This window comes from Carassius auratus, unplaced genomic scaffold (assembly GCF_003368295.1).
Source record: "Carassius auratus strain Wakin unplaced genomic scaffold, ASM336829v1 scaf_tig00000876, whole genome shotgun sequence".
NCBI lineage: Eukaryota > Metazoa > Chordata > Actinopteri > Cypriniformes > Cyprinidae > Carassius > Carassius auratus.
Genome location: NW_020523328.1, coordinates 699814 through 716400, shown reverse-complemented (window position 1 = coordinate 716400; position 16587 = coordinate 699814). Strand labels below are relative to the sequence as shown.

General features: G+C 35.2%; 5 protein-coding genes across 7 annotated transcripts; 2 read left to right on the top strand and 3 right to left on the bottom strand.

Moving 5' to 3' along the window:
* The first annotated feature begins 639 nt into the window (after window positions 1–639).
* Window positions 640–1679, top strand: LOC113069149 (protein BTG1-like). Its single transcript, XM_026242154.1, has 3 exons — window positions 640–743; window positions 859–997; window positions 1252–1679. Exons 2-3 carry the CDS (start codon window positions 862–864, stop codon window positions 1605–1607), a joined length of 492 nt encoding a protein of 163 aa, XP_026097939.1. The 5' UTR covers window positions 640–743; window positions 859–861; the 3' UTR covers window positions 1608–1679.
* Window positions 1680–2913: 1234 nt separating this feature from the next.
* Window positions 2914–6012, top strand: ognb (osteoglycin, paralog b). Its single transcript, XM_026242146.1, has 6 exons — window positions 2914–3176; window positions 3512–3596; window positions 3683–3847; window positions 4965–5167; window positions 5246–5338; window positions 5439–6012. The coding sequence occupies exons 1-6, from the start codon at window positions 3009–3011 to the stop codon at window positions 5607–5609; spliced, it is 885 nt and encodes a 294-aa protein (XP_026097931.1). The 5' UTR covers window positions 2914–3008; the 3' UTR covers window positions 5610–6012.
* A 414-nt stretch (window positions 6013–6426) lies between these two features.
* On the bottom strand, window positions 6427–7288 carry LOC113069150 (small integral membrane protein 4-like). The gene is made up of 2 exons (XM_026242155.1): window positions 7101–7288; window positions 6427–6771 (listed from the first exon to the last, which is right to left on the bottom strand). The coding sequence occupies exons 1-2, from the start codon at window positions 7252–7254 to the stop codon at window positions 6683–6685; spliced, it is 243 nt and encodes an 80-aa protein (XP_026097940.1). The 5' UTR covers window positions 7255–7288; the 3' UTR covers window positions 6427–6682.
* Window positions 6734–10949, bottom strand: kctd6b (potassium channel tetramerization domain containing 6b). The gene is made up of 4 exons (XM_026242150.1): window positions 10839–10949; window positions 10287–10377; window positions 7101–9023; window positions 6734–6771 (listed from the first exon to the last, which is right to left on the bottom strand). The coding sequence occupies exons 2-3, from the start codon at window positions 10311–10313 to the stop codon at window positions 8337–8339; spliced, it is 714 nt and encodes a 237-aa protein (XP_026097935.1). The 5' UTR covers window positions 10314–10377; window positions 10839–10949; the 3' UTR covers window positions 6734–6771; window positions 7101–8336.
* Window positions 10950–11906: 957 nt separating this feature from the next.
* Window positions 11907–16023, bottom strand: abhd6b (abhydrolase domain containing 6, acylglycerol lipase b). Of its 3 annotated transcripts, XM_026242143.1 has the most exons (9): window positions 15013–16023; window positions 14780–14925; window positions 14040–14196; window positions 13834–13947; window positions 13250–13382; window positions 13002–13159; window positions 12861–12915; window positions 12664–12764; window positions 11907–12344 (listed from the first exon to the last, which is right to left on the bottom strand). In XM_026242143.1, exons 2-9 carry the CDS (start codon window positions 14896–14898, stop codon window positions 12162–12164), a joined length of 1020 nt encoding a protein of 339 aa, XP_026097928.1. In that variant the 5' UTR covers window positions 14899–14925; window positions 15013–16023; the 3' UTR covers window positions 11907–12161. The 3 variants fall into 3 exon arrangements, with proteins under 3 accessions (XP_026097928.1, XP_026097927.1, XP_026097930.1); XM_026242142.1 differs by having other exon boundaries at window positions 11908–12344; window positions 14780–16023; XM_026242145.1 differs by lacking the exon at window positions 11907–12344 and having other exon boundaries at window positions 12662–12788; window positions 14780–16023.
* Between the last annotated feature and the right edge of the window lie 564 nt (window positions 16024–16587).

The following is a 16587-nucleotide window of genomic DNA, read 5'->3' as shown; positions in this document are numbered from 1 at the left end:
AGTCAGTACTCCTACTCCCATATATGAAATACAGGGAATACAATGGAATAGTGGATTGCAATAAGGTAAGTAGTATACAACCCTACTCTAATAGTAAAATTTATATTTTTAATCATACCCTTATTGGGGGCTGAGCCCCCCTAAAATCAAAATCTTAAGTGTCTGCAACAAAGCAAAAAGTTTTAAATCATTAGGTTTAAAGGTCTTTCAAATTCCATTAATCTAAAATACATTATTATTCCATACGGGTCACACCTTGCGAATTTGTTGCATAATCATTTTGTGTAATTTAATCATGTGTTCAATAACCAATAAATGTGCTACTAGTGCCATTTAACACATTCCAAAGATTTTCACTAAAAATCATCACGGGACATAAAAACTCAAAGACAGAAGTGTGGTTTAATTTATACAGTAAAAAAACGTCCTGCACTTTAGAAGTCGGTTTATTTGACCTTAAATAAGCCTGGTAAATAAATCTGTGTCCAACAATATATTTATAACCGATACACATGTAAACTGATTGTCTGCACACGTGACTGCTGATTCGTCAGGCGATGGCGCTAGAGAAGCGTGCTACTAATCCTCTGTGACGTAACTGTTTCAGAAGTTCTGCTTTATTCATCTGTTCTGAAAAGAGTTCATGTAGCTCAAATTCTACTTTCAGTGGGTCTTGCAGTTTTTGTCAGTTTGTTATTAAAGTACGTTTTTAGCCTTTTGTGTCCTTGAAAAACAAATTACAGGTACGTTAGGCTATATGTATAAATTATACTGTAATAAAGTATTGCCTTCATTTGTGGAATTTCATGTCATTTCGTTTCATCAGTTTTTTTTTTTTTGCATATGTCTGTGGTGAAGAATATGACCTCTGGTAACATGATGAAAACAGAAGTGTCGGTCGCTGCTTCTTTCCTCAGTGGTTTACTGAGCAGCAGTGACTCTCTGACTGGAGATCAGCTGCAGATCTTCACTCACACACTCACTGATGCTCTGATGGGTGAGATAACAGGATGGATGACTGGGCTGACCAGCTCTTCTTTACTAACTGAGTAGCTAAAATGACTAAAATACCCATGTTTTGATTCATTTCAACTGATTGTTTTCTCCCAGAAAGGCAGAATACATTTATCCTGATACCATCATCATTAGTCTACAATTTTATATTTTGTATTTTCAAAATACACTGATGACATTCTTTCATTTTTGTATGATAAAAATACTTGATAATTCAGTATGCGTTATTCTCCTCAGAGCACTATCAGCACCATTGGTTTCCTCAAGCTCCCTGCAGAGGATCTGGCTACAGATGTTTACGGATCAACCATAAAATGGACCCGCTTATAGGAAAAGCAGCCTGTGCTGTTGGATTTACACAAGAGCAGCTTTTCTCATCACTTCCAGTAGAGCTGACACTGTGGGTGGACCCTTACGAGGTGTCCTATCGGATCGGTGAAGATGGATCCACTTGTGTTCTCTACAAGTCCTCACCGCTACGGCCTAAAAGTGCCACCTCAGCAGATGCATCAGCCCACAGGAAGGAGAAACTAAAAACCAGACGATCGAATCGGTCAAGAAGGTTCGACGTAATGGAAAGGTCTCTGTTATGAGAGGTTTGAAACCCTCCCTCTGTGTATATTTTGCACTTGTTTAAAACATTAAAGAAGAAACTGAATGTGGAACATGAATGTTGCATCTTACATACGTTCACAAGCACAAAGATCATGATGAGTTCATATTTGATCATGGATGACATGTAATCTTTCCATCAAAACTGTATTGATGCTTTCTAATGAAAAACTCACTTTCATGTATGAATCATGCACTAATTTCCTCCGAAGTATGACAAATGGAAAAATAGGTTAATATGGAAAAAAAACATGTTGAATAATATCCAGACTTTACCACAAAGATGCTTTGCCTACAGTAAGAATTTTGCCCATTATTTTCTTTATATGCATTGTTAAACTGTCTAGTCTGTTTAGGCTCTTTCTTTCTCTTGTCCTTTAATTTCACATCCAGTGTCCCATCAGGTTAAGTAATGGCACCCAGAAGGAGGTCGAGGAAGTGCCTTTTAGAAGTCTTGGCATGCATTTATTTGAACACCTGGTTAATTCTGTTCCCAGGTTATCAGATGGCTCAAATAAAATAAGATATAGTAATGGGTAGTACTCTAACGGTGCCCAAAAACTGCAGATCTCTGTTAAAGCACCATTAAGATTACCCAAATCTGAAGGATTAGCTTAATCGAAAACAGGGGGACAGACGTTTCTCTCTCTCTTCTCTTAATTCATCCCCTGATACCTCCCAAACAAACCCAGCTGCATGTCTAACAATAAAGCTTTTCAGCATCACATAGCGATGGATTTTAAGTTTGCAAGTTATAAAAGTTCACCATATTCAAACACACTGTCCAAGATTCCTGAACTAATAACGATTTCCTGTTGAATTCTGTCCTTTATTTCCATGGCCAGCACTGTTCATTCCCCCCAGTATTTCCCCTCAGTTTTTCCGAATCGCAGTGTTCCCTGAAAATGTCTCATGGCTTACTTGCATTGTCAGGTGATGTGCATGTAAACGGGGAAAACTGGTTATTTTAATAAGCTGACATTTGTGAGTTATCAGCTTATTGGTGTGCATGTAAACATGCTCACTATATCATAAAAAAGATAGAATACACATCTTATTATTGTCAGATTATGCTTATTCACAAGTAGTCAGCAAAATATATCAACTTCAATGTTGTTTTTATCCACCTTACTCCACAATTTCAAAACATATTGACAAAACACTTGCATAAAGTGGATCACAGCAATTTATTTTGGTGGTGAGCAATCTGTCAAGACAGCACAGAGTGGGTTAAGGCCAGTTTCATGAAGCGTTTTTTAATAGTTCACAGGCAGACACTGCAGAGACGCTCTTTAAAGGTCTCATTTTACTCTGAGGCTGTGACACACTGCTCAGCTCCTCTCTCTTCTTCACTCACCACAACAACCGTTTCTCTTAACATTATGATGGATCTGAGGATTTTACTGTTTTTCGTGACTGTGCCCTGGATATTTTGTGAACCGGCAAGAACCAGTAAAGTGGTGCCTAAACACAAAGGGATATTGAAAATAGGAGATGATGAAGAATTAATCTCAGACAGTAGAACTGTCATGGAAGCCAAGAAACCAAAGGTATGGCAATTTAATGCCGATAATGCAAATTTGTATACACTGTGATATTAAAATGAAATTTTGCTGAACATATGAATGTTTTTAATGGCTAAATCGAATATAATGTATTTGTATAATCAGATTGCCAGATATCATAAATTTGTTCCAAGAAATGTATGCAATGGAAAACCTGTTAAATCCATAATGGGATTATATTCAATGGAAAAGAAACACCATCGGCATGTTATCGGTGCTTTTCTGAGCTCATTCAAAGGCAAAATAGCATGTGAACCAGTTGAACTTGTTGGTTTTGAGAGGAAACTAAATAACAGTTTTCTTTTCGTCTGCTTTACTAGAAAAAAGTCATTCTTAGCACAGACTATGATAGTCCAGTTGACACAGATGATGAAGCTCCGGGAGCAGACCATAAAGATAACATGGGTAGCCTAATTTTTTATTACATCAATTTTGCAATCATCTGATTCAAAATAGTATTTAAGCCTATTTATTTCGATTTCATTTTTCAGAACTTCCCACATGCCTGATGTGTGTGTGTCTAACTGGATCGGTGTACTGTGAGGAGGTTTCTCCTGACATGACAGCAGTTCCTCCACTGCCAAAGGAAACGGCTTATCTCTATGCACGCTTCAACAAAATCGCTAAAATTACCAACAAAGACTTTGCCGATATTGGTGAGGGAAAATCTTTTTAGGTGTAGCCATCAAAGACACAATGTGTAATGACTGGAACTGGATCAGTGTAAGCAAAGCAGCTGAGGGAAACTTTCCCTGCGTCTTTTAATGGCTCTGAAACAGAACTGAGAAAGTGCTTTAAGGTCCCTTAGAGTCACTGGTATAGAAGGGGAGACAAACCTAGAAGGCTTTGTGCATTTAAAAGGATAGTTCACCCAAAAATGAAAAATTATATTATTCACTCAACCTCAAGTCACTCTGAACCCCTGTGACTTTTTTTTTTTTTTTTTTTTTTTTGTGGACATTGATCTTCATTGCAAACTAACAAACAGCACAGGTATCTATGATTCCATAAAGGATCTTTATCATCCATGGAATCTTTCCAGTACACAGATTGTTCTTGATATTGGAAAAATTAGGTTAATAAAGAATTTTGAGTGCATCGAGCATTTAGACATTTATGATCATTTACATAATTTGTTAGAAGCATATACAGGCAATAACAACTTTTTGTATATTTTTTTTTTCAAAATACGACTTTTTTTTTTTTTTTTTTTTACAGTGTAATCATTTTGTTAATGTTTTTGCAAGTGAAAATTTTCCATGGAATCTTTCCAGTACACTAATGGTTCTTGATATTGGAAAAATATTTTCTTTCTTTAGACAAGACCCAATCGACTTTTACTGTACACTCTTAAAAATAAAGGTTCTTCACTGGCATCTATGATTCCATGAAGACACTTTCCCATGCATGGAATCTTTCAAATATACGAAAGGTTCTTGATTTTGGAACAATTTTCTACACACCAAGAAAAAAAACTGTTCTTTTAAGAACTGTGTACTGAATGTGTTCTTCTGGCATTGTTGAAAAACCCCCCTTTTGGAACCTTTATTTTTAAGAGTGCACGGACGACAAAAAAAAATATATATATTTAAAAAAAAAATGTATTTGAGCCATATTTTTTATGTTCCACAGAAGAAACAAAGTCAAACAGGTTTGGAATGACATGAGAGTGAGTAGGCTAAATGATGAGGAAATTAATAAAAAACATATTTAGTTGCAGCCCAGTGGGAAAGTCCAAATCTGTAAATACATCCATATTGTTTTGTTTTACAGCCACACTGAGAAGAATCGACTTGACTGGCAATCGGATCTCTGAAATAGAAGATGGAGCCTTTTCAAAACTCAGCCAGCTTGAGGAACTTACACTAGCTGAGAACAAACTGGTCAAACTGCCAATGCTGCCAGCCAAACTTGTGTCTCTCAATGTCAACCACAATCTACTTAAAACAAAGGGAGTAAAAGCAAACATTTTCAAGGTAAAAATGAATAAAAGAAAGATTCTGAAATAATACATTGTTATGTTACTCATTAGTGGCTTCCATCTTTTGCATTAGAAACTCACCAAGCTATCATACCTGTACCTTGGAGACAACGGGCTGGAGGCTGTCCCGCTGCTGCCGGAAACCCTTCGCGTGGTTCATCTGCATGTATGGTCTTCATTATTGTCATGTCTATAGCCTATATATTGTTTTTAGTATTTAATGTGTCCTTGGCTATATGTATAAATTCTTTCAAAATCATTTTCAGAACAACAACATAACTTCACTGACGGATGACACATTCTGCAAAGGAAATAACACGCACTACATCAGGTACAACATGCAGGAGGTTCGGCTGGACGGAAACCCGATAACATTGGCCCAGCATCCCAACAGCTTCATCTGTCTGAGAGCTCTACCAATTGGACACTACAACTGATCCGCTGAGAAGAAGAAAATGTTCCTTAAGCCATTGTCCAACTGGCAACCACTGTTAAGATGTTAGACAGCACATTCACAAAGATTTAACAGCTTAATAAAGAATTTTGAGTGCTTCGAGCATTTAGACATTTATGATCATTTACATAATTTGTTAGAAGCATATACAGGCAATATCAACTTTTTGTCTTTTTTTTTTTCGTCCTACGACTTTTTTTTTTTTTGTTGTACAGTGTAATCATTTTGATAATGTTTTTGCAAGTGAAAATTTTAGCAATGGCTGTGAACTTAAAATTTGAGAAAGATATTCAGTGCTTACTGTAACTGATACCCAATGCTTGTACATAAATTCATTTTGGACTGACTTATTTGACTTTATCTTCATAAACTTCAGTTGCACAAAGTATGCACTTCAATAGACCATCTTTTTTCCTAAAAACTAAAAACATTCAGTAAAGAATAAATATAGACTTATAATTATGTTTTAGCATACACTGATAAATTCTATCATAAAAGTGACTTATTATGACTTAGGAGCTAGGAAAGTTTCTCATTCATGATTATTAGATATGAAAATTAGATTTTTTTTTTATCTTATTTGAATTATTTAAGCTCATGATAACCATTTTACAATATTATGTAATGAGCAGTAATTACAAGAAATGTATAAATGTTCTCATAAATAAATAACTTTTGTCAATATAATGAGAGGCTAAGTCATAATTGTGAGAAAGTTTCACAATCCTTACATAATCCTATTTTTTTTTACAAGCTTCCAAAAGTGTATTATTAAGAATCACAGAACAGACAGATAAATGTTTTTGTGTGTGTAAATAGCCATCTTTATCTCTTAGACAATACAAAAAAATTCCATCTTCTTAAAAGAAACGAACACTGGAAGATTTCTGCACCTCATTTTGTCCTCATAAACAGTCCATGATGTCCCAACTGCCCTACAGTTTATGTATAATAATATACCCACTTTTTAATGATATCAAAAGTGTGTTAATGTGCAAAAGTCTCAAGTCTCTTTATCATGTGACGATCATTTATTTCCAGTGTGTTCTGAAGATCTCATTTGGCTTCAGAGTCTGTGAGCACAAAGCGCTCTTCGATCTTGTGCTGGTATTCTCTCTCCGATTGTTTTCTTCTGTAGACATCATCTGTGAAATAATATAATTACTTGTCCATACAAAAATAACGAGTACCTAATTAAAAATGAATTCTTAATAGGCTATAGGACTACATCAATATATTCATGTATAATACATTCATCTTCACATAATCTAAGCATAATGTAAATTAAGCACCGTTGTACCCTACCTATAATTAAGATTAATGATACACATTAAAAGAATTTTGGTTTTAAAGTTTTCAGTAAGCAAATCACTATTCTCGTAGGATGAAGGATAAAATGACAGTTCTGCGCAAAGAGGACGCAGAATGACGCACATGAATGTATACATAAGATTTGACTTGGCAGCATACTTACAAAACGTTTCTCTTCCTATTCTCACGTTAATCATGGTCCACTCCATGACGCCCCCGATACAGAAGAACAAGGGCAAAAACCTGTACGTCCCAAAACGTCTTTTTCCAGGTACAAGACTTAATATATATTTTAGGTTCTGACTTTTTCTAAACATCTTTTTCTTTAAAACAGTCAACGCCGAGACACTTCTAAAGCACAGCACAATAATATGCACTTATGAAAATGAGTTTTAATCGCTAGAATAAGACATATGAACAGTTGTCCTTCAACCCTGATCTTCAAGCACGTTACCGCTGCCTGCGCTCACAGAACAGGAAACAAACATGGCGACGTGAACGTCCCGGATAGTGTGTTCTAATAGGTCCGCTGGCAGGACTCTACCAAGTCTCAATACACACAGGGACTATTCATCATTACTGGGGTTCTCACTCACTGCTACAAAGATAAAGAAGTAAACAAATACATCTGTATTCGTTTAAATACAGGGGAGGGAAAGTTTACACAAAAATATGATTTCTGTCATCATAATGTTGGTAACCAAAAGTTGACAGTAAGCATTGACTTCCATGATATGGCAATTGTTTGGCTATCAACTTTCTTCAGAAAGTTGTATTGTGTTGTTGAGTTCAACAGAAGAAAGACACTCAGACAGGTTTGGAGAAACCTGAGGGTGACACGATGTCAGTATTTTTATTTTTGAGTGAAATTTTGAAATGTGCCTCTATTATTTAGCAGTGGATCATCCGCAGTGGATAATCACACAACTGACTCATATTGATGCTTTTTTTTTTTTAAATCGATGAACAAACCAAATGCATTTCCCTTTACAGCATGTGGACACTTAATACTTAAAGAATGTGTTAGAAATACATGCAAAATAACATCTTGAGGTTGCACATAGTGCACAATGTTTGATATATTTTTGATCTGATGGAACGAATGAATACCTGAAACAAGTATTATTATTATTATTTTTTATGATTGTGGGCACGGTGTTCATAGATTACTGAAAGATGCTTGAGTATTATCTATATCTACATGTATTGCAAATACGTTTGTATCATATATTATTTTAATTAATTTGTGAAACATTCTGCATTGCATCATGTGATCCTTTACATTTCATTCCCTCTTTTTTTGTTCTTCTTGGTCTCAAATGGCAACGGAATTTCTACAGATTGAAACATTGCATTGGAAACAGCAGCAACCACCTTTGGTAGCACATTCATAGACTGGTCAATCTTCTACTTTATATGCTAGTCGGCAGAAAGTCCAGTGGTGCTCCACTGTGTTCTCGTTGGCACGCTCGCTCATGTGGTGCACCCGTGTGTTCCGGATCGTGAATCCCTGTTTGGTGATGTAGTCCATGAGGTGGACCCTTAGAGACACCTCTTGATGGTGGTCACATGGTCCAAAGGTGAAGGACACCTGACAGTCTCTGGTGTCCATCATGTGCTTGTTCCACTTAGTGAAGTTGTTGGATATTCCCTCCAGCAGCGAGTGGACCTTGGTGGTTATGGTTAGTTGCGTGATAATAACCGCTACTGGGTTGGAGTACTTGGACAGCTTGCGGGTACTGGACAACTCCACCACCTGCTCAAAGGTGTCCAGCGGGTACAGAGGCTTTGGGTCACTGAGGCATTGGATTAAAGGCTCGATCTGATAGAAGTCAGCTTCTTTACGCAGAAGGTCCATCTCCATGAAGTCAACAGGAAGAGTGAGCTCTGAAGTGCGCAGGAAGTTTAATATGTAGCGGAAAAGTGTCCCATCCCGGTCGATGAAGTAGTTTCCTTGAGCGTCCCGTGTGGTGGGGAAGTCTCCGCGGAACATGGCGCCCAGCATGGAGTCTGGGTAACGTTGAAGAGTGGAGATGGAGGTCGTGTAGTGGTGACCCCCAACATTTAAGGTGACTGGGTGAGTCAACTACAAGAGATGGACAAAAGCAGAGAGCATTAAAGCATTTCATCACATTTCATAGATTCATTGGCAGTTTTAATGCAGCTAATCTATCAATCGGTCACTGGAGAAGCGCTAATTAAACGTCAATGTTTTGGAGGGCTGAAACAATTTCGGATGAATCTCATTGTTTGCTCTTTAGAGAGCTGAAATTTCTGTGCCTCACTAATGACAGGAACAATTCTAAATTCAGGAAACGTCTCTTTTAATTCATGTGTTGGATTGTGAATCAAATTGCAGCCTACAGGATGCTGAACTGGAACAGAAAAGGAAGGTTTGTTAAGCATTTTGGCTTGACATTTTGCTTTAAAGTTTAAATAAGTCCCTTACAGTTTATAATTTGAAGGTTATGCTGACCTTACAATCAGACGGACAAAAAGGCAGACAGACAAATAGCCAATCTATATATGGAAATATTAACCCATTTGAACGTCAGTTATGTAAAAACCTTTGATCCGATCAGTTATAAAGTATAACAAGCCAGGTCAGAAGAGGCTGAAGGTCTCTGCCGATGATAGTGGATGAAGTTTAAGAGTCACAATTTTCCCTGACAATCTATAGGACCTTTGGGATTTTTAATTTAACTGCAAAGGCTCGTTCACACCAAGAAAAATAGCTATAACCAAGAAGTTTTAAATCGTTCTAACTGTATGTGACAAATAGGGAAATGCACACCACATCTATAAATCTTAACAACACAGAGGGACAATCATTGGAATCACTTTAACTTTTTTTTGCTGAAAAACTATATCAAATAATTTGAGAATCCAAATCAGAATATACTGAGATTAAAGAGCTCCAGAGATTAAAGAGGCAGACAATATAATCTTTATAGTTATCATTCTTGTTTAAATGGACTTTTAGTCTTATTAGTTAAGAAAAAGAGAAACCCATTTTTTTGCAATTCATAAAATTCAAGATAATTAACGGTATTCTGTATTCTGCAACCTTGGCCCATAAAATTAATTTATTAAATATATAAATACATTAAGAACATATTTTATCGGTGCCATTTAAAACACATCTATTTTTTTTTTTTCAGAAAAGTTTTCATCAAGCCAAATTGATCGGAATTATTTTGTTCTAGTTAAAAACCACACATTACAGTTATATAAATGTCTGAATTTCAATTACATCTAATTCTACTTCAAATTCAAATAGCAGTTCTGTACATCACACATAAGCACTTGATGACAATAACTTATGTTCAGTATTTTTCCACATACATACCCTATTCCCCCAGTCCCCATCATCCATTTGATAAGGATAGGTAGATCGGTCTGATCCACAGAAGAAGCTCGGATATTATACTTGAGTACACCTGCAAAGAGAGACACTTATTAGCACTAACACATCACGGCACATAAATATGTGCAGCCATCACTTGAGAATCTCAGTTTTTAAACACATCTGAGACGATAGTGAAGAACTCAAATAAGATAAACACAGGATGCATTACTGTGCGAGAAAGCTCAATGAATTGGATGCTCAACAGCATGCTAGCTGTTTTGGTTAGGCATACCGGTAAACAGGTTTTCTGAAACGTAAATACTTAGGTTCCCTCGAAAGAAGTTAATGACGTTCAGCGACTGTGCCTGGTGGCATCTAACGTTAAAAACATGAACACGTTGTTATAAATATGAAACGGTTTTTTAGTAACCTTTGCTAATCAGCCATCATAACACAAGCTAGCTCCCTGCTAACTCCTAATGTAAGAGTGACAAATGAATAAAATAAACGTTTTCCTGAAAGTCATACTGTATGGGATAACCCTCTCCTTACCTGTCTCCAGTCTTGTAGGGTGTAATCGTCTGTTTTGATCGCGGCTGCACTGAGCGTTAGCTGCTCAAAGACGAGATACAGCAGCCAGCCGCACTGTCACGTGACAGAGTCGCAACACATCTGTGCCAAACAACCACTGCTCTGTGTTGAAGCGATCCGTATTGATCTAATATGCCATGCATGGTTTTTAAAGAGGAGGATAAATTGTTGCTTTTCACAAATACCATATTACTACAAAAAAGTTGACTTTACTGACAGAATTTCACCAGCAAAAAACAACCAGATTTTGGACGGGAAAACATAGTTTATTGGACATGTAGCTAAAACCAGGAATGATGCTAGAAGCCCACAACAGTTCCAGCAGGGTTAATGTAGGAAAATAATTAAGAAATGTTATATACAATGTAGCCCATGTTTCTTCTAATTAATCCACAGACCGTGCTTTGCATAATGCAAGCATTGTTAATGTTTTAATCCTTAATTTAATATTTAAATCAATCATCATCACCTAGTGAATGTAGAGTTCAAATGCAAAAGCCTCTAAGTGACTTTCTGAAATTAGTATTTTTCTCAGTTTTTCTATGTTCAGTTACTTCACATTAGTGGAAATGAAAAGAACATATTAATTTCAATTAATGTGAAATTACTGAACACAGGAGCCTGATGAAAATGTTCATTTTAGAAGAAATTTTTAAAATCACACTTTCACAGGCTTTCACATTTCACATTCTTATGTATAACTGGACTTAAAGCGGTATGGTACTCAGTGCTATATAAAATCATAGGACCCAGAATTACTAAGACCCATAGAATGAAGTGCATTAATAATCACTACACTGTATACATAAAAGTATTATAACTCTCAATATGGTACCACTTTACAACAAGCTCTCTTTGGGACATATTAGTAAATCCAATAGCATGAATTAATAATGTTCAGTATATTTTTTACATCATTTATTAAGCTTTGTTGATGTTAGCTATTCAAAATAGAATACAATAGATACAATTATTGTATTATAATGATTTCACAATTTTAAAAAGTATAAATTTTGAAATGAACATTAAGATTAATAAATGCTGTAGAATATTTTTTCATCGTTGTTAGCTCAGGTTAACGTCAACAAATTAAACCTAATTGTAAAGTGTTACAATACAATTTTTTTAAATATAAGTATGAACTTAATCAATTAAAAGGCTGTTTGCATGTGAACATACATACTACAAAATTATTACTCATATTATTTCTCCAGAAGGTTGTTATATACTTCAGGGCCAGTGGGGTGCTGCAGTTAAGTATTTAGTAATACATCCTGAGTTGTCTCAGGATTTCTTTTTGGTGCTGGTGCTCTCGGTGCTCTGCTGAGAGATGATGAAATCTAAAATGAGTTTGGCTGTTTGTCGTGGTCGCTCCATCACAACAGAATGACCGCAGTTCTCCAGCAGATCAACACGACAGCCTGGAAGAGCCTCTGTGAGCACCGCTGCCCCAGACACATCCACCACCTGAAAATAAAGACAGGAATATCACGGCTACTGTAGTTTTCTAAAACCATTAAATAAAATAATTATATTTTATTATCTATCTATCTATCTATCTATCTATAAATGTGTGTGTATGTGTATATATATATATATATATATATATATATATATATATATATATATATATATATATATATATATATATATATATATATATATATATATATATATATATATATATATATATATATATATATATATATATATATATATATTTAATTTAACTACATTAAAAAAATATATTATAATAATATATTATAGTATGCCGGCTTACACTTACCTGGTCCTGTTTGCCCCAGATGACTTGTAAAGGGGTAGTTATTTGCTGTATATGCTCATGCAAGGCATATTTAGATTTTTCACTCATAATTTCCATGAAAACTGTGGCAGTTTAGAGAGAAGATACTTTTAAGCAAATAAATGATTAAAAACAACACTTTCTAAAAGTATATAACTGCAGCCCATGTTCGTACTGACCTTCATGATAAAAGTCATTGTGTGGCACCCGTACATCCACGAGGCCTTGTAGAATCTATAATGGAAGGTAAATGCCACAGATAGAGCATGAAGGTGTGTTCTGAATCTAGAGGAACTCTACATTACATCTGTGTGTTTAACCTGTTGAGGCACTCTGAAGCGCACGTGAGAACAGAGCTTCAGCATCTCCTCCATCTCCTCCGGGGTGGACGGGATAAGAGGAATATTCAGCGTGTACTGGCTGTGCTCCACTTCATGCATCTTACTGTCAAACTGGCTCGTGATTTGGTTCTTCAGACCTTCATAGAAAAAAAAATGTGAGAATGTAGGAGTGATATTAAAAGAATAGTGCACCCAAAAAAATGCAAAGACTAAATCTATTGACTAACCCGCTGGGCAGACGAGGGTCAAACCGCAGAGATCTGAGGGATGATGGGCTGCATACACTCCGGCCACAGTCCCACCCATCGAAGTGCCCACCAGATGAAATGGCTTTCTGTTTAACCGAATGGCCTCTACAAACTGAGTGGTGTAAGAGTAGGGAATATTCACAAATTCTGCCAATAAAAACATTTTATATACTGGCTTATATATTTACTTTTTGCCAAATACTTCTGTTGCCAAATTTTGCAAAATACCTTTAAAAACCCTATATTATTGTCTAGCCATAAATTTGAAATAACCATAAACATTACATTCACAAGACTTATAAAATAATACAATATGAATAAAAATGCCAGACAGGTAACAAAATGCAAAATGTAGTTTAAAGTTCATTGTATGGACCAGTAATTTCAGACCAAAGATTTGGTACAACATATTAATTGAATGATTATGTACATTTATAGCATTTTATATCTAGTAGTTCTCCCAGCACACACATAGTATTTATGCATCTGCGGCCTTAAAAACAAAGTCGTGGGGGATCTATTTGTGTCCTATTCATAGAAAAACGTACCCATCCAGCAATTACCTGCCGTATTCTCTTGACCTGACCCTGGATTGAATAGTCGTCTGTGTTGGTACGTGTTGTACCCTCATGCCCCGGCATGTCGACACACAGTAAATGCAGATGTTTGGGAAGGTACTGTTTGGGATGAAGACACAATGTGCTTATCGCTGTTATAAGGAGCAGCATTTTCATTTGACCTCACAGTTAGGCCACTTAACATACTGTACCTTCACCATAGGGAGCCATGTGTCCTTGTGAGCAGAGAAGTCATGCAGCATGAGTACAGAAGGCCTGAGGCCTGGTTTCCCCCTGTATGAGTAACAGAAGCGATAACCCCCGCAGTCTGCATAACGTACCTGCAGACCCAGGGTTCTCCTCCAGTACCTCCACAAACAAATTGCATAGGTAAAAAAATAATCTATAGACAAAATGAACACATACATAACTACAAAAGATGCTTGTAAATGCATGCATGCACTCAAAAATATTTGATTTGAATATTTGAATTGCTTATACATTTTCATCCATTTGGATCACACTATTCTAACATAAATTAATAAACTTAATGTGACGCATTTGTCAGTCATACAGACTTTCTGTAATAATACTAAAACTAAATGTTTCAATAACCAGGTTTATATACTTATAAAAAATATAAAGTATTTATTACATACAATTTGAATAAAAGGTCAGTCACAAATCTGGTAAAAAATTATATATATATGTGTGTGTGTGTGTGTGTGTGTGTGTGTGTGTGTGTGACCTTTTTGGTGACCTAAACATTTTTAATATATCTTCTTATTTTCACATCATGCCTTTTAGTTATTTAAAATTTTTAAATCCTAGAAAATTACTTTTAGTTTTCTTGAATGGAAACCAGAAGGTTGGGCTTCAATTCTAAAGAAATATATTTAAAGATTTTTATAAAGTAATATGGATATTTATAGTAATTATAATTGGTATTTACCAATAATAGACTTTGATGAGTGATGATGGCCACAGCATAAAAGAGGCCATGAAGAGGAGGAGAGGGATAGCAAGAGTCCCTGCAGCAATGGCAAACATATTCACCATATCCTGATCCATGGCAACAGTTTTTATCCAGTAAACACCCTGCAGAACAATGCAGCACACGATTACAAACAGAAATGACTGGCAAATATGACACATGGTAGGGAATGAAGTAAAACTTCAAGATACCTTTGTTGTCCTGCTATATGCACAGGTCAGAGTGAATGATGTTGAGGGATGGGGGAGGCTCTGGCAGCATCTGTTTGTGTCTAATCAATACATGTAACCTAGATATCTCACCATGCGCTTAAAATATTTACATGACCGTCATTTTAGTGTCACGGCCTAAACAAAAATCTAACTGTTCCTTAATGTTTTTGTATATTCAAAGATATTTTACAATTCTGAACATACAAATACAGCATCTCACTAAGACAACTGAACATTTGATTTGTGGTTAAAAGTAGAAATCATTCAAACAATAACAATTGACCTGTGACTCAACAAATAGATTTGGAAGCATGTGAAAACCATGAACTTACTTCATAAGGTTAATCCTACATTGATGTCAGTCGGTTCTAAACAAGCCGTTTTAAATGACAGATCCAAAAGTCTGATTTAAACATCATAGCCAGTCAGTGTGCAGTCTGCTCTTGTAACTTAATGAAAGTCCATGTCAGCTGTCTGCATTCCCCAATAAACTCTAGGATGCAGATCACGTGATCCCAATAAATCAATGAGTTCAAATGGAAAATGCAATATTCTGCTTACTCCAAAAAAAAAAAAAAAAAAAAAAAAACAATCATTAAAATAAATAAAAATGTAAAAAATTATATCAAAGATACAGAGGTTTTTTTTTTTATAACAGACTGCTTTGAATTTCAAATAACATGGACATTTTCTTCAGATACGTTCCATTTGACATTTAAAGCCATTTAATTGTATTTATGTTCATTGCACATTTATATTGACTTTTTTTTTATTTGTACACGTTCTCAAGATGAAACCAGATCTAAAAGGCATCACTACATTTAGACCATTTTGAGAAAAGTTATGGAGTTGAAATTAAAATGAGTGATTTCACCCAGCCATCTAATTTAGTTTTGCATTACATTTAGTGAAAGGTAAATCTTGGAGAATATATTTTAAAATTATAACATAAAAAAATTTAATAAAATAAAACTAAGATTATAAAAATAATACAAAAAGATGTTAATACTTTTATTGAGCATGGATGCATTAAATTGACTTAAAAAAAAAACTAAAAAAAAAAAAAAACTAAAAGGTAAATGAATGCTTTTCTTTTGGACTTTCCATTTATCAAAGAAACCAGAAAAATGCACAAAAACATGAAGCAGCACAACTGTTTATAATATCAATGATAATAAAAAATAAATGTTTTTTGAGCAGCAAATCAGCATATTAGACTAATTTATGAAGGATCATGTGATACTGAAGACTGGAGTAATGATGCTGAATATGTGACATTGGACCACACAACCAGTCATAAGGGTCAATTAAAAATTTTTTTTTGCTTTCTACACATACTAAAAGCTGAATAAATAAACCCTCTATTGATGTATGGTTTGTCCGAGATACAACTATTTCTGAGGGTTCTGGGGTTAAAAAAAAATTTAAAAAATAAAATTGAAATATTGAGAAAATTGCCAAATGAAGTCCTTAGAAATGCATATTACTAATCAAAAATTAAGATTTGATATATTTGCAGTAGGGAATTTACAAAATATATTTTTGTAATTTTTG